This window comes from Pestalotiopsis fici (genome assembly GCF_000516985.1).
Source record: "Pestalotiopsis fici W106-1 unplaced genomic scaffold PFICI_Scf_12, whole genome shotgun sequence".
NCBI classification, from domain to species: Eukaryota; Fungi; Ascomycota; class Sordariomycetes; order Amphisphaeriales; family Sporocadaceae; genus Pestalotiopsis; species Pestalotiopsis fici.
Window position 1 is genome coordinate 807,882 of NW_006917102.1, and position 23,038 is coordinate 830,919.

Below are 23,038 nucleotides of genomic sequence, written 5' to 3' on the forward strand. Positions count from 1 at the left end.
TCTCTTTTTCTCTCTCTCTTTTTCTCTCTCTCTCATTCCCTACTAACTGACATCAATCTAGGTGAGAAACTTGGAGAGGAGATTGAAAATGACTTTAATGCCAAGGCTAAGGCGGCCGGCATGTCGGACGAGGAAATGAGAAACGCATTCAATGTTAACATGATAAGCACTGGTTTCCTCTGCGAAGGACCGGGCGATTTTGGGCGCAGATATGGCAGGAAGTGGCTTGTGACTGCCTACGAGGCGGGCGATGTGGTGCTACATACACCTCACATGGTATGTCACCACTTGAAAGCAAACTTGACCTCCTACTAATATTACGTAGATCCACGCATCCACGATGAACTTTGACAAGGGCAGGAAGATCCGGTTAGGCACAGACTTGCGCTTTGTCAACTCTGCCAGACCTTGGGATACTGTAAGTTTTTCCAGATTAGCTACATGGCGTGTGCAAGACTAATCCAGTGCAGCGGTGGTCGAACCACTACAAGTTTGACGATGGCGTATGAGCTCGCATGTCAATCCGATTCGGCCCACTGTGCCGAGAGGGAGTGTATTATATGACTAGTCCTCCACTGTAATTCGCGATTTGTTCTATGCAAGAACTCGATTGCCCGTTTTCTCTGCGCCAGATTGTGAATACAGTAGCCGCCGCCTATTGCCAGTCAGATTTGCCAAGAGAGACGCCACACTCAGATTGAAGACATACAGATTGTCAGCATGTGTGTAGGGATGAAAAACGCATTGATCACATGATCATTGGACATGGCAAGGCCCATGAGCGTATCCAAGAGTTTTGCGATAGCGTCTTGGGCCTACAAAAGTTAGTTTACGGATTTGGGCATAACCTTTAACATGATATTGACCTACCTGCACGTCTGAGTGGGCGTGGTAGGATGACAGAGGCTGACCTGCCGCAATACCACTGTGATCATACAAGCAGAATAATATTTTTCCAGCATAATAATATTGCAGTGCAACAACTAAAGTGATTAAGCAATCAATTTCTTAAAAGTGGGTGGATAACCATGAAGACGTATATCTTACCTGGAATGGGCAAGAGTAGCCATAGAGGTGGAAATACATCACTCTCGGTATCCGTCGTTTCTGCACGGAACAAGGGCTCAAATATTACAGGCTTGGTAGCAAACCAAGTGTCAAGCTCGTCGCGAAGGAGCTGCATTGAATCAGGCTGCGGATACCTTGAAGCATTGATGTTGTCTTGCGGCCGGCTTGAAGGTGTGCAAAGGCATTGCAAGATCTTTGCAAAGATGTACACAATGCGGTTGGCACAGGCAGTATCGTCAAGCCGACGAAGCATGCTGACACTCTCAAAGATATTCAACGACATTTCCAGTGGGCGCTGCATGGTCAGTGACACGTATATAGCCTGGCGAAGATGTACCCAGCTGGCGGCTTCTGCTAGACCACCTTGGACAGCAGAACGAGCCACAGATTCATGGTCAATCAAGCTCCTCGCCCCTCTAAGATGGTGGTACTCAACGTCAATGTCATTATCATACTCTTCGTACAATCGGGAAATGACAACGGCAACAAGGAGAACAGCATCATAGGTACTAGGTGGCCGATCAAAGGCTTTGATAAGCAGTTCAATGCAGCGACCATGGTATCTGGTCGTCTCCAGATCAGAGACGCGTCCATTGGACAATGCATCATATTTGCTGGCAAGTGCTAGGAGACCGTTTAAAATCATTGGTTCCTCCAAGGCAAGGCGTGGTACGATCAATGTAAAATGCCGAGACTCATCACAGGCGTCCACCTGTGGGTGATGTAATCAGCATTGGACGGATAGACAAGAGATGCCACAGGCAAAGGACATACGCTGGGTGCCAGCTTTAGCATGTACAATCTGAGTAGAAACGCTTCCCGGCTAGTCAAGCGAGTGTCCACAATAGCCGGAGCAGACGCCGGTTCGATTGCCGCCCCCTCTACCCTTGACTTGCTTATTGGCCGAGCGCCTCTCGATGACCCATGTTGCAGAACAGTAGAAACATGGTTGTCTTCGGCGAAGTCCACAACGGAGGCATGCACGTGTCGTTGGGCCGCCGCCTCAGGTGCCCCGCGCCGTCCCTTTGAGCAAGATTGCGCCCGCGAGTTGCCGACGGCTTGCAACTTTCGCGGCCTCGACCTGCGTGGAAGAGGCGCATCCTCGGGAGTAGACGGGGAGTCTGCATGCGACGACGACGCGGCAAGAAACGTCCATCTGGGCGCTGCTCTGCATTCACGGTTCGCTTCCTTGCAACCATGACAGACGGTAGCTCCCGGAGGAAAGTAGCATTTTCGATGCCGTTCTCGACAAGATTCGCAACCGCTTCGGGGCTTCATGGACGGCTGATGAAAGACTCCAGAATAGGCAACGCGACTCGAGTTCTGTTGTCGTGTGTAGTCGACTCTGGCCTTGATCTGGGGGCCATGCGGGATATATAGCTGAAAACAGAACAGTGCCCCGCGGGGTATTCTGCCTTTTAGGGGGCGAGCAGCGCCAGCCAAGTCTAGAATAGCCCTAGTGTACTGCACCTTTATGCGGGGATGGCGCTCGGCATTCGAAATGCCTGTTTTCTATCTGGTCAGAATTCTGCGAGTCTGCGATTATAGTGAGAGGCCAAGACGAATCCGGTCTGGTTGTGGCTGTCGGCCTACGCACTGTCGCTCATAACCACCTCGCTGGGTCATTTTGCTCGAGTCAGTCATGTGCCGAGCGACATGGAACTGTCTACTTCGCCGAACGGCACCGTCTCGAGACTTTAAGAGCGCCTTTCAATCAGCATGCGCAGGATCATGCTGTCCCCAGTTTCCCCAGATTTCCCCAGATTCAGACCAGGGAGATCATTGGTACATGCGGAGAATATTACCAAATACTAGGTCAGATGCGCCATTATCAACTATCTCTAATGTCAACGACGGTATCTAGGTACGTATATATATATAGCAGGTGAATACACATTGTTTCATCCATATCTATCACCATCCTCTACATCACCACTGTCATCATCTCTACCATACACCAGTCCTTGCCCATATACAATATCCATATCCCCCTTTCTCCCCCGTGTCAATTGCCCGTCATGGCTGTGGTAGACGAGAAAGTCGGAAGCTCCCACATTGAGGGTGCAGGCGACGATGCACTTGAAATCGGAGAGATAAATCTCGACATTGACGAGATTGAAAACACAACCACTGGCAAGTTCACGTGGTTGGTAGCATTTGCTGCTTCAATCGGTGGAATGCTATTTGGATACGACACTGGCATCATATCTGCAGTACTGGTGTATATTGGTGAAGATCTCGGACACCCTCTATCTTCAAGTGAAAAGGAGCTCATTACTTCTCTCTGCTCGGCGGGCGCATTCGTCGGTGCCATCGCAGCAGGCCTCACTGCCGACCGCTTTGGACGCAAAGGAGCTACATATTTCGCCAGTGTACTCTTTACAGTCGGTGCCATAATTCAAGCTTCTGCATTTTCCATCCCGCAAATGGCCGTTGGCCGGCTGGTCGTCGGTTTCGGTGTGGGTGCTGCTGCCATGATTGTTCCCCTTTACCTCGCCGAGTTGGCACCCACGAAGTTCCGAGGTCGCATGATTGGGCTGAACAATGCCTGCATCACTGGAGGGCAAGTCATCTCGTATGGCATTGGGGCAGGTTTGGCGCACGCACCGAATGGCTGGAGATGGATGGTAGCCCTCGGCGCCGTTCCGAGCATCATCCTGGGCTGTCTCCTCCCCTTTTGCCCCGAATCGCCTCGTCAGCTGCTCTTCCACGGCAAAACCGAAGAGGCGCACCGTGTCATTCAGCGCATCTTTAAAAATGCCACTCCGGAAATGGTCGACGACAAGGTCCGCCGCATCGAATCTAGCGTCAGTCAATCAAAATCTACGCTAGAGGGCCGAAGCCGATGGGCTGCCATTAAGCGAATGCACTCTGACCCCGCCAACTTTAGAGCACTTGTTTGTGCTTGTACATTGAGTACGTCTTGCTACTGAGCTTACTCTATCCATCTTCATTTGCTAATAGAAACAGTGGTCATAAGTCAGCTGTCCGGCTTCAACGTCTTGATGTACTACTCCGCCACGCTATTTGCCCTTGTCGGCTTCTCCAACCCCGTCGCGGTCGGTCTCGTCGTTGCCGGTACCAACTTTGTCATGACCTGGCTAAACGCCCTAGTGGTGGATCCTTATGGCCGCCGCCGGGTGCTGGTCTGTACCGTTTGGGGCATGTCTGCAGGACTGGCAGCTGTAGCTGTTGCATTCCACTTCATTCCCGTTGACCTCGAGACCTTGGAACTGAAGGAGAGCGCCATCACAACCCCGGCAATTGTCGTCCTGGTCTTTATCCTCTGGTTCTGCATCTTTTACGGTCTCTCCGTTGGTAACATTGCTTGGATGAGCACCGACTTTTTCCCAATGGAGATTCGTGCCATGGGAACAATGTGGATGACTTGCTGTAACTGGGGACCCAACGTTATTGTCTCCTCCACCTTTTTGACCATGATGAAGTCACTCACCCCTTCTGGAGCATTCGGTTTCTATTCTGGAGTGTGCTTCACGGGATGGGTCCTAATCATCTTCTTCTACCCAGAGGTGTCGGGCCTGTCGCTCGAGGAGACGAGCGAGGTCTTTCAGCATGGCTTTGGCGTTAGATACGCGGCCCGACTACGCAAGATGCGCAAAGAACAGGCGGCAAACCAAGCCAATCTAGCAATTGAGAAATTAAATTAGATGCCAAGATATGCATATATAACCAAGCAGAAGTATGTGTTCACCGGTCTGGATCAGGTTACCTTTTTTTATAAATATGATTATGTATATAAAAGAAAATCATTAAATAAAGGTTTTATTCCATATTATAGCATATTTAAAAAAAAAAAAGGAAAAATGCCGTTTTGAAAAATAATACTTTCTTTCTTTATTAAAAAAGAAAACAGAAAAAGAGGAAAAAAAGGAAAAAGAGGAAAAAGAGGAAAAAGAGGAAAAAGAGGAAAAAGAAGGAAAAAAAAGGAAAAAGAATTTATAGCTTATAAAGTTATAATTTCTTATAAAATATTTTTATTTTTTATTTTTTATAATAGGCAATAATTCTATTACTCCGTCGCCTTTTGCAAGTCCTAATAAAATATTTTTGGCGTCTCTGCAATGCGTTTAACGCGCTCGAAAAAATGATCTTCCACCTAGCTAGGCCTTCGGACAACGAAACACAGCCGCAGCAAGCAACCTAGAAGTCTGGCCAACCGAGCCCGGGCTTGTTGGGTACAGCCTGCTTTGGCTTTACCGACCAAGCGATCGTCGGACAAGGTGAATCAATAGCAATATGCACCTGACGGAGCTGAGTAACACACCTCGTTTGAAAAAGGAAAAAAGGGAGATGGAGAGGTGTCAGGTTAGGCCTGATATGTTACATTCCTATATCTTTGCAACGAGTCATGAGTAAAAAGCCTTTCAGATCTAGAATGGAGCATGAAGCGCAAAATGAAGGTGGCTGGCTTCTACTTCAACACGAGAACTATGTCAATGAGGGGCTACGCGAGAAGAGCACTGACTTTGCGGTGAACAAGAAGGCAAGTAAATGTCTACAGTTCCACAACAGCTGTTGTCTTTAGAAAGTTCCTGAATGCACCCCGCACATCTCTGCCATTGCCAGTAATGCCGTGAATATCTGTGGACCACCTACACCTGTATATGTATGCAGTCATCTTCGATCAAACGTCAGCGACATTCGGGTTAGAACTGTGGACTAATGTGGAGCTATACAACCTCAGATCGAATTGAAAGGGGACGCACAAAACGGTGGGGATCTAAAAGTATAAAGCCAATAAAGACACAAGTCGACGTGTCAGACTGGTCGTTAGGAACATGTGCCAAGAGAAAAGGAACCACTATAATGAGATCATAGCTTACTTGTTCTCATTGAACCAGTATCAGCGACGGCGCATTCGTATTGTTTACCTTTGCTGGAATTCTCCAACTAAAGGATCGGAGTGTGATATAGCGTGGGGGATGTCATGGTCTACACTCGATGTATTTCTTTTTTCTTTTATAAAAAAACCTGGCTGTGGTGGGAAGAGACCCTCGATTCATGCCCCTCCTCGTACTATCAGACTATATTCAAGTTTCACAAGCTAGTAATCAAAGTTTCTCATCTTATTTTGTGGATGGATTTGATAGAAAGACGCTGGGGCCACTGGAAAGCGTAGGAAGTGATCTATATGTTCTGATATGGATACGTTGCACAAAGTAAGACTATATTATTAGGCCGAGAGACAGAGCTTACAGACTGTATTCAGAGCTGTCATACCATTGGCTTTGAGTCGTGGAGAACCTTTATGTACACATTATTGGTCCGGGCTAAGTTACTATGGAAGCTCCTCTGACAATCACAATTTCCATCGTGTCAGAAAAAATAGGAGCACAAACACCGAATTCTACGTTAAAGTAGATCTTCACGATATATAGAGCAGAGATCATCAAAAATTCACGACTAAGCATTCAACATCGGCACATAAAGGCAGAAAGAATCGCTTACATGAGCCCCTGTAGTCTGACTGCTGATCAACACGAGGTCTTAGTAGTGGTGCAAACACAGCCTTGTCAGAGCACACCAATAGTATGGAAACAGCGGAGAGGTCCTTCATCATAGCTAATTGAGCTTCAAAGAATCCACTTGAATGTCAGCTTGGGACTTGATCTAAGTCCAAAGGGTCTATAAATAAGAGTCATTTCTCTATGATTTCGCAATTCAATAATCAGATCACAACACATTCCAACATTTCCATTGCATCACTAAACTTTCCAATCCAAACAATCTTCTCAGGCAATACCTACGAGATGAAGACCTTCCAGAACCTTGCCATTGTCCTCCTCGCCGCTTTGGGCGTCTCTGCGGTTCCTTCCGCAAGCGACATCGAGACCATCCAAGATGCTGGTTTCACATACAAGGGTCTCTCCGAGGTATGCCATCCAAATTTATATCTGTGTGCCCAACAGAAGTTGCTTTGATATTGTAATCGTGATCTGACATGCATTTTTGTAAAGGGTACTATCCAAGCTCGATCGCTCGAGGCACGATGCGGCGAGAACTACCCTCCTCACTCTGACTGCGTCATCGGACAGTGTCAGTGCTCAGAGGGCTACGGCTGCTACACGTCAGTACAAATTTCCATTATTTATTTATGAGACTTGACTTGTCAATGTTCTAACGAGAATCGTCTACTTCAGCTGCGGTGGCGGCCGCGACCAATGTCAGCCCGGCCCTGGCTCTGGCGAGTGCTGGGTGAACTAAGCAAAAGCATGTCTCGAGAGGATGTGCATCTCGATCTAAAAGCATGATTTGCCAATTCTCAGTGTCATGGAGTCTTGGGAGCTAGCCTCTGTCAAGAGCGGATGTTGGCCGTTGGGGTTTTTGCGCCAATTTACTGTTGATGTCATTCTTTTGCTTCCTTTTCGGCCAATGCAAGCTTCTCAAACAGTTCAGTATATATAGCTAGAAGAATAAAACTTCTGATCGGATCCATCATTTAAAAGGCAGAAATCATGTGGTGCGTCTCAATCCTTGTGAAGCTAGATTGAAACGCCGATATAGATTGATATGGACTATGGAAACGGGTTATACTCTCCCACGCCATAGCACACTCCGTCTACCTCAACACCAGGGATATGCTGAACAGCTTTCCCGTCTGCCCCAAAACGAATGAGATCGCCACCATCAGGGTCACTTGGATCCATTGGCAGCCACCCCATGGTCTGCTGTGGGCCATTGAACGGGTCCCTGACAAAGGCAAGAAAGTGGTCCTGCATCGAATCACTGGTCTCGATTTCCAACTGGGTAGTGTTTGCAACGTGATCCAGAAGTCTGTACGTCCCAAAGGATATCGGTATATCACTGGCATGGTAGGCGCCGAGCCACGAGTAATAATTCAGATTCGGAAAGATGCCCGCATACTGGAATCGAAAGACGGGCACGCCCACGCGGGTGCGATACACGGTCGACAAGTATGTCCGGCACACACCCAGCTCAATATCCAAAGCCGTGACTTCTGCCTGGTCTGGACCAGCAGTCAGGTTGTCCACCGGCCATGACACGAGCGAAGAATACTCGTTGGCCGTGTTGGAGATTATGACCGGTATCCTGGCGAATTTGCCTGCTTCGGACAGCGCACTGTAATTGCTAAAGACGATGCGATCATCAGGAAATACGGTAAATGTTAGCGTGGGAGTCTCGCCTCGATCGCCGTACTGTCCGATGAAGTTTTCAATAAGGGCCATGGGCACCTGGCGCATGCAGTCGAGCTCAGCAGTGCCGTCCACGTCCTCACCTTCGCTGCAGGGTATATCGCACCCAACGTGACGTGCAACATAGGTAAAGTTGGAGTACGTCGTATCCTTTTCAAGCTCCAGATCTACAATCAAGCCGGATTGCAACCAGTAGGCCTGGGCAATGGGGTCTTCGCGGAATGCATACGCATGAATATCCGTGCTGACGGCCCCCGAGGACCTGCCCCACTGAGTGATGCGGCTGGGGTCGCCGCCAAAGGCCGCAATATTGTCGTGCACCCATTCCAGGGCGGCGCGCTGGTCGAGGATACCCAGGTTCTGGTCCCCGTCGGCAAGGCCCCGGGCATTGGGGAAGCCAAAGATGTTTAGGCGGTAATTGATGGTTACAACTATGTGCGACTGCGACCGCTCCACCCACGAGGTTGGCATTTGCCAGGGAATATCAATGCCGCCCATGAGTAGGCCTCCTCCGGTCCTAAGATACCTTTAGGTCTTTTCCTATCAAGTCTTTGAGACAATCACGTACATGAAGAAAACGACGGGGAATCCGCCGTCGGGCTTTGGCGCATCAGCAGCGGGCGTCCACACTGCAACATACAGGCAGTCTTCAGACGTGGCTTCGCCGACCAAGCCCGACGTGTCATTCTGATAGCCATTGTATATCAAGTTTCCAGAAGTCAGATTGGTATTGAACAGCGATGGCAGCGCCGTCACGAATTGCGGGCAAGACGGAGGGAAGCGCGTGGCATAGTGATGCTCAGTGGGCGGAGAGGAGAGCTTCTGCGGCGGGAGCCAGCGGCGCGACCCCACTGGAGGCTCGGCAAAGGGCACGGCGCGGAATTGGCGCGTGTTTGGGAACTCGGGGTCAATGATACCGGTAAAGGTTCCCGTTGCGGTTTGCACCGTCAGACTATCGGAGCACAAGGAGTCCTTGGCTTCTCGGCCGAGACCGGCACTTGCCAATAGTGCAATCTGTGACAGAATCGCGAGTTTCATCTTGGGCGATACGGAGGCGTTGGAGTTTATGCGCAGCTCCACAAGGTGGGGGCAGATACAGAGAGTATAGCGATCAATTCAAGGTTTAGCAGCCAAGCTGGCCAAGCTGACGCCAAACACGACTACCTGCCTCTTTGTATACTTGTATCGGTGCCTCAAAGGTGCATCAAAAACGACCCCCACGGTACATTGACATAAGCTGCTTATACGAGACTTGCAGAATTCTAGAATATGAGATACATGTAGTGAGACGGAAGCTTGTGCAAAGTCAAAAGTACTTTTCTTGGTCTAGCTACTCATCACGCAACATGTTGTTGTAGTTTTCCATCTGCTGCTAGAGGGTACTTGGCCCGCCGTGGATAATGTATTCGATTGTTGACAAATAGTGCGCCCAAAGTGGGATCGACTCAGTGCATGAACTTCTCTTTTGGGCTGATGGAATCCGTGATTGGAAAATAATTGGGCAAATTACTATCTATCTATCAATGAATTTGGCCAAGACGTCATATCTCAAGATAGTCCTACCGTTCATCGTGGGGGGGTGTGGCCAGGCAAGTCTATCTGGAACGCAGCGAATGGGCGGCAAACTTGTCGATGCACCAGTGGATCCTGGAGAATCATCGGTGGCTTGGCTGGCAAGGCTGGGCTGCAGTATACCCTAGCTGCCTAGCAGTCTGCAGTATAGAATCCAGGCAAGCCAGGGGAAAGAAGACTGATCACCGTCTAGTGACAGGGCGTATGCCGTGCAGCCGTCGAAGATAGCGCGAACCGCGGAACATTTACAAATACGGAGTACAACCTCCTGTCACACACACACACTCCTCTCTTTGTGTGTATCCCTGCCCAGCTTCCCATGTGTCATTTCAATCAATCGCCTCATGTCACGTAAGAGAACGAGTTGAAAAGACAAGCGACGTCATGGTTGATATCCTCCGTGCTTGCATGTATCCAGTAGACAATGCATCTCAGTCGCAAGGAGATTCCTCGTATGGCAAGACATGTTGCATTGCAGGCTTGTGTCATTGTTCTGTGACGGAGCATTGCCAACTTGTTTTTTTCAGCTCTGAGCGCCGAGCCAGTGCATCCGTGTCTTGGCTCCGCCGCGGCGCTTCAGGTCGGACAACAGGCACCGTTGACTGCCGGAGCAACTGTCTTAAGTCCGTTCGGATACCGAACAATGTCGGCCAGATGTAACTTAATATTTCAGCAGGTCGACTGCACATGGTTGACTTGGATTTGGTTGAATGACGAACGATACAAGGACACGCCCCGAATAACCACCAAGATTGTAAATGCCAGATGCACCGAGGACAAACCATTGTGAAAATCTGCACTGTATCCCATTCTCTGCTTAAGCGTCATTAGCGGTATCCAGCCATAGTCGCGTAGTGATACAGTATATTAGATGAAAGGAACGAGGACCTGGAGGTGACTGTTGACTGATTTTGATATGGCTCTTTCATATTCTTCCTTTTGGCTTCCCCCCAGCGCCAACGTTGTGAGCATAAAGAGGTGGTGCCCAACGGCGCCTACAATGACTGCGCTGTGGCGGGTTTTTAGCACTTGGTGCGACACGCCGTCTAGCACTCTCGCAGTGGAAAACCAAAGAACAAATCTTGTTACTTGACCTATGACTCGGCCTTAAACCTGGAAGAAGGAAGCAAGATGCCCCATTGATAATATGACTACAAATATTGAAATATAACAGACTGAATGGATTTTTTCACCAGAGCACCTTGATGGCCATTCTCCATCAACTATCTAGTTGTCGGCATCCCTCCCGGACGGTTGGTACGGCGCTAGACCAATAGCGCCACACGCTTGAAAACCACTCTTCGTGAGAAACAATTCTACCAGGTCTAGCCAATGCAAAGTAGAATTCGCGCAGCATCCGTGAACGTGATAATGAAGAGTTATTTTATTAGAATATATGGGTCGGCATGTCCATGATGGATGTTGCTGGTGAGATGATCCGTACCCCAGAGAGACAGATTTTACACGTACATACGCTGGATTAATATGATACACCAAAAACACATCCACGCAAAGCTGAAGCAGCCATGGGAACAGACACTTTACGAGGAGGGCATATCCAGATTTTGTCCTGTTTTGTTCTCATCCCCTTCCAATCTGGCTTCCTGCCGAACGAAGGGTTCTACCTGGCAACTGCTGCTAGTCTTTGGATTCGTCCAATTTCAATGTAGCCAGCCGGGTAGGCAAGAGCCACTTTTGGTCATCCAGGTACTCAGATGACGCGCCGCCGCTTGTTCGGCCGCCAACATACTAGGCAGTAGACATCAACTTTACCCATAGAGAGAATACACGCGTTCGTTGAAATTGAAGCAATTATTAATACGGTAAGCAGGCAAGCAAGGGTTGGTCCCTCCTGTGTATAAAAGACAGCCAAGACTTTCTCTCTTGACTCGTTTACTCCTTGGCTCAAGATAGTCTTCATTCTGTTGCCATAACAGATTTCTACGCTTCATCAGATTTGAGCGCCAATCACAAGCAACCCAACATGGCAGACACTTCTGATTTCGACCCTACAAACGTCAATTTGACGGAAGCAGACCCGACTGCCGTCATTTGCTACCTGAACGCCGGCGGCAATGACTATGACGGTCGCCTCGGCGCCCGAACCTCGGCCTTGTTCGTCATTTTTGTCGTGTCTACGGCCGCGACCCTGTTTCCCGTCGCCGCCAAGCGGATTCGCCGGTTCCGCGTTCCCCTCTACGTCTACCTTTTTGCCCGCTACTTTGGTTCCGGCGTCATCATTGCCACGGCCTTTATCCATCTCCTGGATCCTGCCTATGATGAGATTGGACCGGCCTCATGTGTCGGCATGACGGGCGGCTGGGCCGAGTACTCCTGGCCCCCAGCCATTGCACTGACGTCCATCATGGCCATTTTCCTCCTCGACTTCTTGGCCGACTGGTTCGTCTCGCGGCGGTATCAGCACGAGTCCCAACACGTCGACGTGCAAGGTGCCATCTGCCACGATACGCAGCAGCCCAACGAGAGGCTGCCGAAAATTCTCACCCCATCCAATGGAGTCGACTCTCTGGAGGCCGACGACTTCTCCCTAGACGAAGACAAGATTCAAGTCGCCTTTCGCGAGCAGATTGCTGCATTCCTCATCCTCGAGTTTGGCGTCATCTTCCACAGCGTCATCATTGGTCTCAATCTGGGTGTCGTTGGCGAGGAATTCAGCACTCTTTACCCCGTGCTGGTCTTCCACCAGAGCTTTGAGGGACTGGGCATCGGTGCCAGACTCTCGGCCATTCCATTTCCAAAGACTTTTCGCTGGTTGCCCTGGGCATTGTGCATTGCGTATGGTCTGACGACCCCGATTGCCATTGCCATTGGACTGGGCGTGCGAGAGACGTACGACAGCGGTTCTTACACTGCCAATGTCGTTTCAGGCGTGCTGGATTCCATTTCTGCAGGCATCCTCATTTACACTGGTCTGGTGGAAATGTTGGCTCGAGACTTTATTTTTGACCCTGCACGAACCAAGGACAGTAAGCGGATCATTTTTATGCTGGCATCACTTTATCTGGGTACCCTAATTATGGCTTTACTCGGCAAATGGGCCTAATCCGTAAGAGTTTCGCTTGCCATGTAGTGGGGGGTTTTTTTTGTTGTCTGCCGGGTTTTACGGAACTTGGGCGGAATCTCCGGGTGTTCAGAGCTCAGTATATTTTGTAATGCATTTCGCTAAATGCGCCCCACATTTTCCTATAGATGAACCTAAATCAAGCCTGTTTCCCCTATAATAATAATGCTGCTGCTGCTGCTGCTGTTAAAAGTGACTGCGGAATAATAGAGTGCGAAACTATAATAGTGCCAGTCAAGTTCACCAATCCATTCACGCATAGGATTTCTAATGCCAACAACGCATCATCGCAGTACATGTCATTCGTGGGAATTACGAAAAACCTGGAAATCCTGGGTCATGGTGATTCTATGTGTATCTAAAAGAGAGACGCTGCAAAGTATCTAGCCTAGTATACATGAAGCAGGTGACACCATATGGTCTGGGTCGCAGAGACCACCAAGGTTGGTCCGGACCCAGGTCGCCAACGAATGTGATGTGTGGTGTGACCAAATCAAGCGAGATGCATCTCCTGCTTTGCCGAGGGAAGAGGCTCATCAAACACCCCCACTAAAAGAAATCCCAACGGAACAATAACGCCATTGAAACTTTTTCGCGATATTCTATCATTTGCCCTTTTTCAACAAAAATAAGAGATTCGCCTAGGCCATGTCAGGGATGTTGCATCGAATCCCACGAAAGAGCGACGTTGCCGCCCCAGACTCATGAATCAAAAATCGCTCCATAAGCAGGGACGCCACGCGCTTCCAGGCCATACACAACTTTTTCCGTCACTTTCTGATTCGAGATGATGACTGCAGCCTCACACTTCATAGGCGCCGCGTCACCGCCAGGGCTGCCATCCTCACCGGCCCACATGCGATAAGCCAACGAGACCAGGTCTGGCCGACCGTATGTCTTTGTATCCAAGATCAAGGCCCGGGGGTCAGCGCGCTTGACAATGTCAATAACGCCCTGGCCATAGGTGGTCTCGGGGCTGCGGGCGCTCCAAATGATGCGCACCGGATGGTCGGGCGACTGCACAAAGAGCGACAGGCAAGGGCCAATGCCTGACCCCGTGGCGATGATGACGACGGGGTTGAACAGGCCGGCCACGCGAATGACGCCGAATTGAGGCAGTCCGCGGATCCAAATCTTCTTGGGCGGATCCCGAATCATGCGCTGCGTCCAGTCGCCGGCATTGGACATGAGAATGCTAAAGCCCTCGGGACCCGCCCGCTTCTTCTCCACGGCGCCCTTTTCCAAATCCGACGACGAGCATGTGGACGCGGGCGCCGATGTTGTGGGGGTGTTGGGAATGACGGCAAAGGCGTGCGTCTCCTTGAGGGGAGCGTCGGAAAGACGCACCGCCTGTCCATAATGCACGCTCGCGTGCTTGAACTTGAACTCGGCGGCGTGGGAGGAGAGGACTTCGGTCTCGACTTCGCGCAGCCGGAGGTTCAGCCAGGGGTAAATGACAAAGAGGGAGATGAAAATGAGATTCCAAAAGGACGGGATCTTGATGGCTGCTGACCCCATGGAGATGTTTTGCTGAGTTGCAGACGCCTTGGCCAAGAGAAGAACAACTGTCCAGAATAAAAAGATGATGGACCATCCCAGGAAGCGATGCGTGTTTTCAAAAGAGTTGTGCCAGCGACTGCGCATGCGGGGGTGGGCGCAGACCAGGATGGCCACCAGAAAGGCCATGATGGCATAGCTAAAAGCTAATACGCAGATCTGGATTGGCGTCATCTGGGTCTTGATGTACTCTTGAGTGACGAGCACCAGATAGGCAATGTACCACAACGTGGCAGACACATTGCAGCCGCTATGTAGTCCTCCATACGAGTAGACTTTGGCAATGACTCTCCGTATACACAACGGTGCCTTTTTGGGCAGAGATCCAAAGAGGACAAAGATGGTGTTGACAAAGTGCTCATTCCGTACAATGAGGGATACCAAGAGATTGGAAGATGTTGCTGTTGCACAAGCGTCGTATGTCAGGTAGTAGCCATGCCTGGTTTTATATATCGCAGCGAGGGTTATGAGTATAACAATATTTGTGAGGAATGCCACGGCAAAGATTCGACGATACACTGAACCAAAATTCCATCGCAGCCACCGGTAGGCTCTGTTGCCTTTTTTCTGAGGAATGACAGCAACTACAAGGTCATCAGACTCTGCAGACACTGATGAAGGTCCAGAGGCAGACTTGATGCCAGAGTTTTCATAGGTTGTGGATGCCATGAGGGAGTATGAGTTGGTTTCCGGTTGTGGATATAGAAAACTCACGCAGAAACTTCTGCCATGATCTTTGGGTATCAGCAGCTCTACTTATGAATTCTTTGCTATGAGTGTTTACTACGACAGCCATAACCTTGATCCACAAATCCTCCAGTTCACTATTGAGGCCAAGAACATTCGGCCGAATGGAAGATGATGACATTGTGGATTGTTTCATGGTGCCAGGTATGAGCTGAGCTCCGGTTATCTATGCGAACGACCAAAATCAAACATTGATCCGCTGTTCAGATTGGGCAGTCGGCTGGATGATCGGATGGAAGCGATGGTAGCCCAGCCGCCAAATGTTTGGGATTATCACCAACGGAATCAATTTTGGCATCAAAGTCTGGAATCTCCTGCGCACGATACTATGTGCTGCGCGTCGTCGCGGAGGTTATATCCATTTGCTGTATACCGCAGCGGATGGACCCGCCGGGACTAGGTATAATTCAGGAAATGCTGCTCCGAAAAGTCTTCAACGGCACTGACGGGCGGCCATGGCCACCAAGGTTGCATATGCAGCCGGGACCCGCCGTTTACTCTTTTTTATTTTCCAGATACGTTCGCACAAGGGGATAGCCCACAAGCAACATGGAACCTGGTCAATTCCGTCGACGGATTGGCCAATCAGGACCATGTCCATGACGAGTCCGCCCATCAGGGTCTGATCGGTTCAAAACTCACATGCATCGACAATTTTCGCATATGCATATTGATGCTGAACTGATAAGCGGGAGTCTTGGCACATGAAGTGATTTGATTTATTTTTTAAGCGGGTCAGACCGGGACTTGTTTACAGATTAGATGCGTGTATGTCGAGGGATTCACGTATACACTGCAGCAATAAACGTATTGACACCCCCTTGCTTGCATCCTTCTTTTACCATTGAATTGACTAAGAAATAGAGTATATGCATGAGTGGCGAGGCACTGGCCCACGCAGCCTTCCCTTTTCGTCTGCATTGTATCCCAAAGCACTTCAAGGGACCCGGTTTCATGAACCATTGCGCAGTTCTCTTCTGCAGACACTGACCAGCCAAGGCGTTATTCTCGACCTCTACCGTAACCGTGCGATCCCTCAGCCACCTCGGCGCCCTTATGTGACTTGCCGGTCACCCGCGTTTCCAAGTAGATAATGATAACGACCGACCTGGCTGGGCATGAAAGAAGACCATTGCATCTTCCTCATTCAACCTGACGCATCAACCCCCAAGCAGTGGATCGCGCAATCGATTGTATCATCTGTGGCAGCCCCGAAGTATGACTTCACACAGGGCAAGTGTCTAGAGCTGATCCCTCGGAATCCTTGGAAAGCTACCCTTGTCAATCAGAGTGTGATTCTCCCACCTGGATTGAGTCGGTACGACATGGTAAGCGAAGAGCTTGAAAATAAGTCTAATTGTAATCTACTAGAGGGAGCGAGAATGCCAAGGTAGCAGTCGCCTTTGGAAATACCCAATACGGTTTATGTGGAACACGTTGTATTTTGCCCTCTTACTACACTCGGCTGATGAAACCTTTGTTATCTCGGAATTAAGCGTGTTGATATTGCTTGCCTCATCCAAAGCAGCACCCCCGACATAACTAACAACCATCTTTTCACTGCTCTGTACGAAATACTCATCATCATGCACTCTTCCCCATGATTTTCCCATGCAGCCAGTGCGCCGTATCTACAAACTCCTCCGGCCGATCTTGAATGCGGCGATACATCATCTTTGCTGATTCCGTCATCAATAATTTATCCCGCCAAGACTCCCGAGCGCAGTGGCGTCAACGAACACGTTTGAGGGTTCATCTGCCTTCCAATACCGCCCGTCACCGAGTGACAGTCTGTAGTGTGCCAATACCGGTCATACTTTGAGGACTTTTGTTACATCTAGTCTAGCCTAGCTCTAAACTCTATAGCATCGGTGAGAAGGGACAAAGTACTCCTCGGCAAGATGCCACCTTGATTACCAGGATATGGGCCTATCAAGTATCATTATGCCTTGAACTAGCACCGCCAGAAGCTCCGCTATCACGAGTCCTACACTACGATAATCGGTCTGCCCTTGTAGCCAACAGAATGAGTGCCCATATTTGAGGGAACGATTTACACAACCATTGTCGATGAAATTTGCTAGTTCAAATGTCATTCACATGGAGAGGCCGTCAAGAAAAGTCGTGGTCCTAGTTGATATTAGAGCAATCGACTTTAACTGAGCCAAGCACTGTCAAGTTACATGTGGCAGCATTCAGAGACAGTGGACCCGTTGGTGACACCATAATATCGGCTTTGTCCCGGACCATGGTCGATATACCGTCAGCTAAGTACCTTTACATTTGGCTTTACAAGCTCACCGTCAAGAAGAGAGTTTGTGCAGCTCGGACGATCTAAGGCGGACGACTCACATCAAAGCCCTTCTGTCGCGGGCAAACGAGAGATGTGTGGAAAATGGACAACACATTCAGCCAGTACGGCTGGGCGAGGCCGACGCCGCTTTTTTAGGCCGTCACGATTGGAAATGGGCAGATCCAGTTGTAGTTGAATTTCTTCTTCGTTGGTCCTCGGCCAAACCTTCATATCTTGTAGATGGGATCGATTCTGCGCTTCTTGTTTGCATGCTTGGCTTGAGCCTTAACGTCCTTTCCCAATTGTATCCACAACGTTCGACGCTCTCTTCTAGCTTCTTGGCCACCTCAGGTTGTTTACTTATCTGAAATCTGTATAAAAGATTAATATTCATAGGCACCATATTAGCTATAGTATTCACATGCTACTAGGTCAAGAAGATAGGTAGGTATTTAAATAGGTCGGTATATATAGATTATATGTGTAAAAATCTGCCACGCCGTATATAGTATCATGCCTTTGAGATCGCCAATTCTCCCATCTACTGAGCTTTCGCCGAAAAATGCCTTTGACCGCAGTCTACACTGGATGCAGAAATACCCATACGTCTACCCATCGCGTATACGCTGCACACAGCTTTCTGCTCGGGGCGTTCCTGCTGCTCATTGGTGTATCTAAACTTTATGCGTTTGTCAAAGCCATCACTCATGGAGATGTAGGCATTGACGTCCATGGATTATAATAAGCGGCAATTCTGATACAGACGCTGTTCCCGGGTATATTCATATTGTCGTACTGACGTAGTCAGTACTCATAGTGATTGTAAGGCCAGAGCCTTGCTGGTTTGTACTAGTACCTTACGGAAAACGACGAAGAAGAAGGTTTTTAATAGAAAACGATTATTTAACTGGCTACGGGCCACGAGATTGATAATCTCTTAGTTTAGTTGTGACAATATATAGCAAAAGTTGATAAAAAAAGAGGGCGGAAAGCTATAGTGGCTGCGGGGGAAATTAGGTATTAGTACCTAGTGTGGTGCCTAGCACCTAACAGTGACAAATACTGACACAAGAGTACCAAAGAATCATGAGTACTCATCGAAGACGACGACAGTGAAGTAAGGCAGCAAGAGCACCCAACAGATAAGCTTCAGTGCAAGTGTCCTTCAGAGCCCGTCACCTGGGAAACAGAGGGCTGAGCTCCATCAAGCCCAGCAGATAGTCAATCCTGCTCGAGAGACACGTGATCCAGGACAACGGCTTAATATAGCAAAATCGCAATCCTTGGACAACTTGCGCTGTACTGCAATGGCGTTATTCAACGGGTCCTTGGCCAAACACTTTGGACTAGGCACTAAGCTCCTTCACGTGCCGGTCACTTTCCCTCACCTGAGCAGATGTGTGAATGGGGGGCTGAAGACGAGATGATCGAGGAAGCATTGAAAGTTGTCTGAGTTGATCTCTAATCTATAAAAGAGAGGTGCTGAAGACGGCTTTATATACCCAAGCAGATGATCTGCGGTGGGCAATGCCAATGTCATTGCAACACTTTGGTAAACAAACCTGGGACGGCTTTTGTTGACAGCAGTAGTAAGAATGGCAGAAAATATATTTACTGGTCGCTGCATTGGCGTTCTCGAGTGCCATAATAGGTACGGGCGCTTCAACTCCAGGGCAACGTCCTTGCCACCAGCGACTCGTTTGTGGGACTTGAGAAAAGCGTAGTAGCACACTCGCGGCGGCGGAACAGAGATAGAAGCCGGTTCTGACGTATTTTCTTCTAGGGTAAGGTGTTGAAGTCCAACTACCAGTATTTGAATTCACTTCCCTACCTAGGTTTGTTTGTCTGTCGTGTTCAGCGCCGGAGACTAGCCGCGTAGCAGTACTCTGAGCCGCTCGAATTGCACTACTCTGTGCTGGCGATCGCACTGAACCAACTTCTTCAGCTTCAGCTTCCAATATACTCCCTGCCAACAGCCAGCCATCCTCACCACAACTTGATTCTCGTAATTTGATGGAGCGAGGACGAGCTTTGGGTCCACAAAAGACGAACATATCCTGGAAATTGAGCCAATGTATGGCTTCCTGTATGTTACTCAAGTCAAAGATGCCTTGAAATCTTTCTCTCAATCCTCGCCAATTCTTCTTCACTTATTTCTGCTGTCTGCTGCACTCGCGACCATTTCTACCCTTCAACACAAAGGTACACGGGCATGTGCCAACAAAGTTATGAAACATGAGCAACGTGTCTTTTACAATTGCAAACAAAGAGGTCACTCGGCTCGGAACTCCCACAGTCCTAGTGTTATACAGGTAAGTACTTGAACACAAACTTACGCACCCCATTCGGGCCGTACTATTTACCCAACGCGGCCGCCAAGCGATCGGGAGAAGTCTCACTGTGAGCATTCGCGGTGATCATTATGCCGTTTTCATGAGTGGGCGCAACTCAGTCATAAACATATCCGGGGACAGCGTCAATATCAACATTGGCGACAATTTTTGTGTCAACGGGTACATTTCTATGAGTGGCAGTTCTAAAAATCGCCTCAGCTTGAGGGACACGGATGAGCATCAGTAGACGGGTTCTCAGTGGCAGAATACTATAACCGGCGGCAGCGGCATCGTTGACTTACACGGTGGAGTTGGGGAGATTACCATCAACGAAGTAACGGTACCTCATGTAGGCTACGCTCAACTCGTACCAAGGCTGGGGGCTCTAACCTAGCAGTATTAGGCGTATTTAGGGACCCAATGTCCTTATCAGACTTCGTATTGGAAGTAACTAGGCCGACTGCAGAGCGCCTTTGGCCCTGATGAGTTATCTCGAGTATCCAGACCTTGAATGCTGATGTTCGTATTTGGAGGTATTTCCTTAACTCCATAAAAAGAGCTTTGGCCATTATCGTTTCAGCTAATCAAACCTCAGAACTAAGGAAGACCATCTAAGGTTTGGATTGATATGCGCGCCAAAAACACCCTTATGGCAGAACTTCACAGGTTTCGATAATTTCCAACATTAATTAACAGCCACGCATTTGGATTAAGTACATACACGTCGTGGAATGGTGTCGCAAATCATACGATTTTAAGGCTGCTTTTAGATGCACAACTCAAAACCTTTTCATCGAATAGCCTGGATAAAGCTCGCATCGTTGACACCAGAACATTACCGATTTATAATGACGGTAACAAGATACTGATTTTAGTCTCACTGGTAATGGTGGCAGATGCGAACCAGCACACGACACGGATACATCATATCTGCCTCCAGCGAACATTGCTCATGTTCCAATTTCCACTAAGCTGGGGCATGGGTATGGTCGGAGAACCTCAACCAAACAACCAACACCTCCAGGAATTGCGTGATCAGGCCGGTAACCTGATTACTTCAGGGTTGCATTTTGCGGTCGCATTTGAGTGTAGAATAGTATGTATTGAGTGCTGGTTGAGAAGTTTTTTTTTTTTTTTAAATGGATTTTTTTGAAAAAAAAAAAGAATTTAAGTCTAGAAAAAGCAACTAAACTTCAACCGATCACCGGTTTGATGTAGCATCTCAACGGACTATGGGTCCACTGATCAGGACCCTCACCACACCACACAAAGATTTAGGTATATTCATTCCCAATATGTACCTATTCATGGTTTGTATGAGCATAGCCTTGTAAATGATTGGATTAATCATGCGTCTCTACTCTGGTATATCTTTGCTGCGACATCTAGACCAACCCACGACTACGCAAGTTGACGAGGAGGGCCTAGGCACACTCTATTTTGCCATATTAATACGACTAGTATCTAAAATAAAGTGTAAATTGAAAGATGGTCTACATCTACGAAAATAATGTGTGTACAAAACAACTTATAAGTCAACAACCATTCCCGTTGTGTCACCCGAAGCGCCACACCAACCAGCCAGACTGTGGCGCATCACATATAATGGGAAAGCTTTTCTCCTTTCTCAATTACGTGCAACATTCATTGGGAAATGGGGCATCGATATGAGCAATGTTATCTCCAAGTGGTGGATATAGCTAGCTGGCCGAGACCTTCAAGGAAAGAACCGTGATCGTTTTGACCAAAATAGCGCCACAGCTCGAGCAACTACACCGAGGTAGTCTTTTTCCGCGTGCTGTACAATCGTTCCAAGAACCACGGGCCAAAAGCTCCCTATTGTACAAAAGATACCGTGAGATACAGCACCAGATCAAGATGAAGTTACAATCCAAGGTGTCAAAATGTAGGAATAAGAGGAGCGCTTCTCCACACATGTATATATCTTTGGCCATTCAGCCTCCGTTGGATGTGAACAACTCAACTAATACAACAACTATTACCCATACCTATCATATCTTTTCACGCAAGGTTCGCCTATCCGTCAGGCAATTGCTCTTACCCGTGCGTTGAAGCAATGCTTCATTTCACCTTTACTACTTACACGCAACTGGTACTTGTTTCCATCTTCCATGCTCATCATTGCCACTGCATAGCGAAATTCGACCAGACGCACCTCTAATCCTTCCTCGTGAGTATACATCCACAGGTGATTAGTTTCGACTACCATGTTTGGAATCGTCGTTGCCCATCAGAAGTCAGCCACGCAGCTTCCGCAATCCATATTTTATAAACTGCATCGAAAGCAGACATTGGCAGTCGCTATTACTAAATCGCATGATGAAAATTGAAAGTGATGCCAAACATATATCGAACAACACATGCCATGCAGGATACCTTCCTCGTCGGTAGACATCAATACATGGTCGCTTCCATTGACAGACTACCTGGCATGCCCCTTACTTTATTATACCTGTATACTAGTAGAATCCATAAAATAGAATCGGAATGTGAGGTATATGCGGCTTCCCTCAGCTCAAAGCAATAATGCAGTATCCACCTCCAGAATTTCTGTCTATATATTTCCCAGACTCTTCCAAATTTTCTGTCCTTCTCTTCCCCTTTTCTTCTTCGACACACTTCTCATCTCCCGTAGGTATATACTTTCTTACGATTCATCTACCCCAATGCAACTTCATCAGATATCCCCTATCAGGAGCCTCTTGTACTCTATGCATCATCTTTTCTCGTTTATATTCTCCAAGCTGGCGAGTCCCTCGTTGTCCACTTGTCATTCCTGTCTATTGACTTCATCATATCCATTCGAAAGTCACCAGAAACCTGTCCCACTGTAGAACCACCCACACTCCATAAATGAGTTTTTCTTTCTCTATCACTCTTGGGCTTTCCCTTCATATCGTCCAACATTGTGCTATAATCTCCACGCTCTCCTGTCCTTGCTATTCTCTGGCAATAATAACTTCTTACAGGTCAATCAATTCTGATGCCATACCCCAAGCCATCTGGCTAGGTCATACTGTTTCAATCTCTGCCACCCTCACCCCTTGTCTCGAAATACTTGGCGTTCCCCCTTTTCTTTAGCGCCTCAAAAGAGTTGGTATAGATTACGTCGAACCGATACGCCCACCTGGTTAAAAGATATTCGCTAATAAAAATAAAGAAGAAGAAACGAGAAAGAAAAGAAAGAAAA

General features: G+C 48.4%; 7 protein-coding genes across 7 annotated transcripts in view; 4 read left to right on the forward strand and 3 right to left on the reverse strand.

The window, feature by feature from the left end:
• The window catches only part of PFICI_14010 (uncharacterized protein), a gene marked incomplete at both ends in the record, with an annotated part of 1,331 nt that extends 822 nt beyond the window's left edge, over positions 1 to 509 (forward strand). The window contains 3 exons of the mRNA XM_007842591.1: positions 62 to 276; positions 326 to 418; positions 471 to 509. Of these exons, the coding sequence (XP_007840782.1) occupies positions 62 to 276; positions 326 to 418; positions 471 to 509 (347 nt within the window). The remainder of the gene's footprint in view (positions 1 to 61; positions 277 to 325; positions 419 to 470) is intronic.
• A 183-nt stretch (positions 510 to 692) lies between these two features.
• Positions 693 to 2,346, reverse strand: PFICI_14011 (uncharacterized protein; the record flags this gene model as incomplete). Its single annotated transcript, XM_007842592.1, has 4 exons — positions 693 to 815; positions 871 to 983; positions 1,048 to 1,780; positions 1,843 to 2,346. The coding sequence occupies 4 exons, from the start codon at positions 2,344 to 2,346 to the stop codon at positions 693 to 695; spliced, it is 1,473 nt and encodes a 490-aa protein (XP_007840783.1).
• Positions 2,347 to 3,086: 740 nt separating this feature from the next.
• PFICI_14012 (uncharacterized protein) lies at positions 3,087 to 4,736 on the forward strand (the record flags this gene model as incomplete). The annotated part of the gene is made up of 2 exons (XM_007842593.1): positions 3,087 to 3,984; positions 4,039 to 4,736. The coding sequence occupies 2 exons, from the start codon at positions 3,087 to 3,089 to the stop codon at positions 4,734 to 4,736; spliced, it is 1,596 nt and encodes a 531-aa protein (XP_007840784.1).
• Positions 4,737 to 6,839: 2,103 nt separating this feature from the next.
• On the forward strand, positions 6,840 to 7,293 carry PFICI_14013 (uncharacterized protein; the record flags this gene model as incomplete). Its single annotated transcript, XM_007842594.1, has 3 exons — positions 6,840 to 6,962; positions 7,047 to 7,156; positions 7,230 to 7,293. 3 exons carry the CDS (start codon positions 6,840 to 6,842, stop codon positions 7,291 to 7,293), a joined length of 297 nt encoding a protein of 98 aa, XP_007840785.1.
• Positions 7,294 to 7,604: 311 nt separating this feature from the next.
• On the reverse strand, positions 7,605 to 9,281 carry PFICI_14014 (uncharacterized protein; the record flags this gene model as incomplete). The annotated part of the gene is made up of 2 exons (XM_007842595.1): positions 7,605 to 8,760; positions 8,812 to 9,281. The coding sequence occupies 2 exons, from the start codon at positions 9,279 to 9,281 to the stop codon at positions 7,605 to 7,607; spliced, it is 1,626 nt and encodes a 541-aa protein (XP_007840786.1).
• Positions 9,282 to 11,799: 2,518 nt separating this feature from the next.
• PFICI_14015 (Zinc-regulated transporter 1) lies at positions 11,800 to 12,879 on the forward strand (the record flags this gene model as incomplete). The annotated part of the gene is made up of 1 exon (XM_007842596.1): positions 11,800 to 12,879. The coding sequence occupies one exon, from the start codon at positions 11,800 to 11,802 to the stop codon at positions 12,877 to 12,879; it is 1,080 nt and encodes a 359-aa protein (XP_007840787.1).
• A 720-nt stretch (positions 12,880 to 13,599) lies between these two features.
• Positions 13,600 to 15,123, reverse strand: PFICI_14016 (uncharacterized protein; the record flags this gene model as incomplete). The annotated part of the gene is made up of 1 exon (XM_007842597.1): positions 13,600 to 15,123. The coding sequence occupies one exon, from the start codon at positions 15,121 to 15,123 to the stop codon at positions 13,600 to 13,602; it is 1,524 nt and encodes a 507-aa protein (XP_007840788.1).
• Positions 15,124 to 23,038: the final 7,915 nt, after the last annotated feature.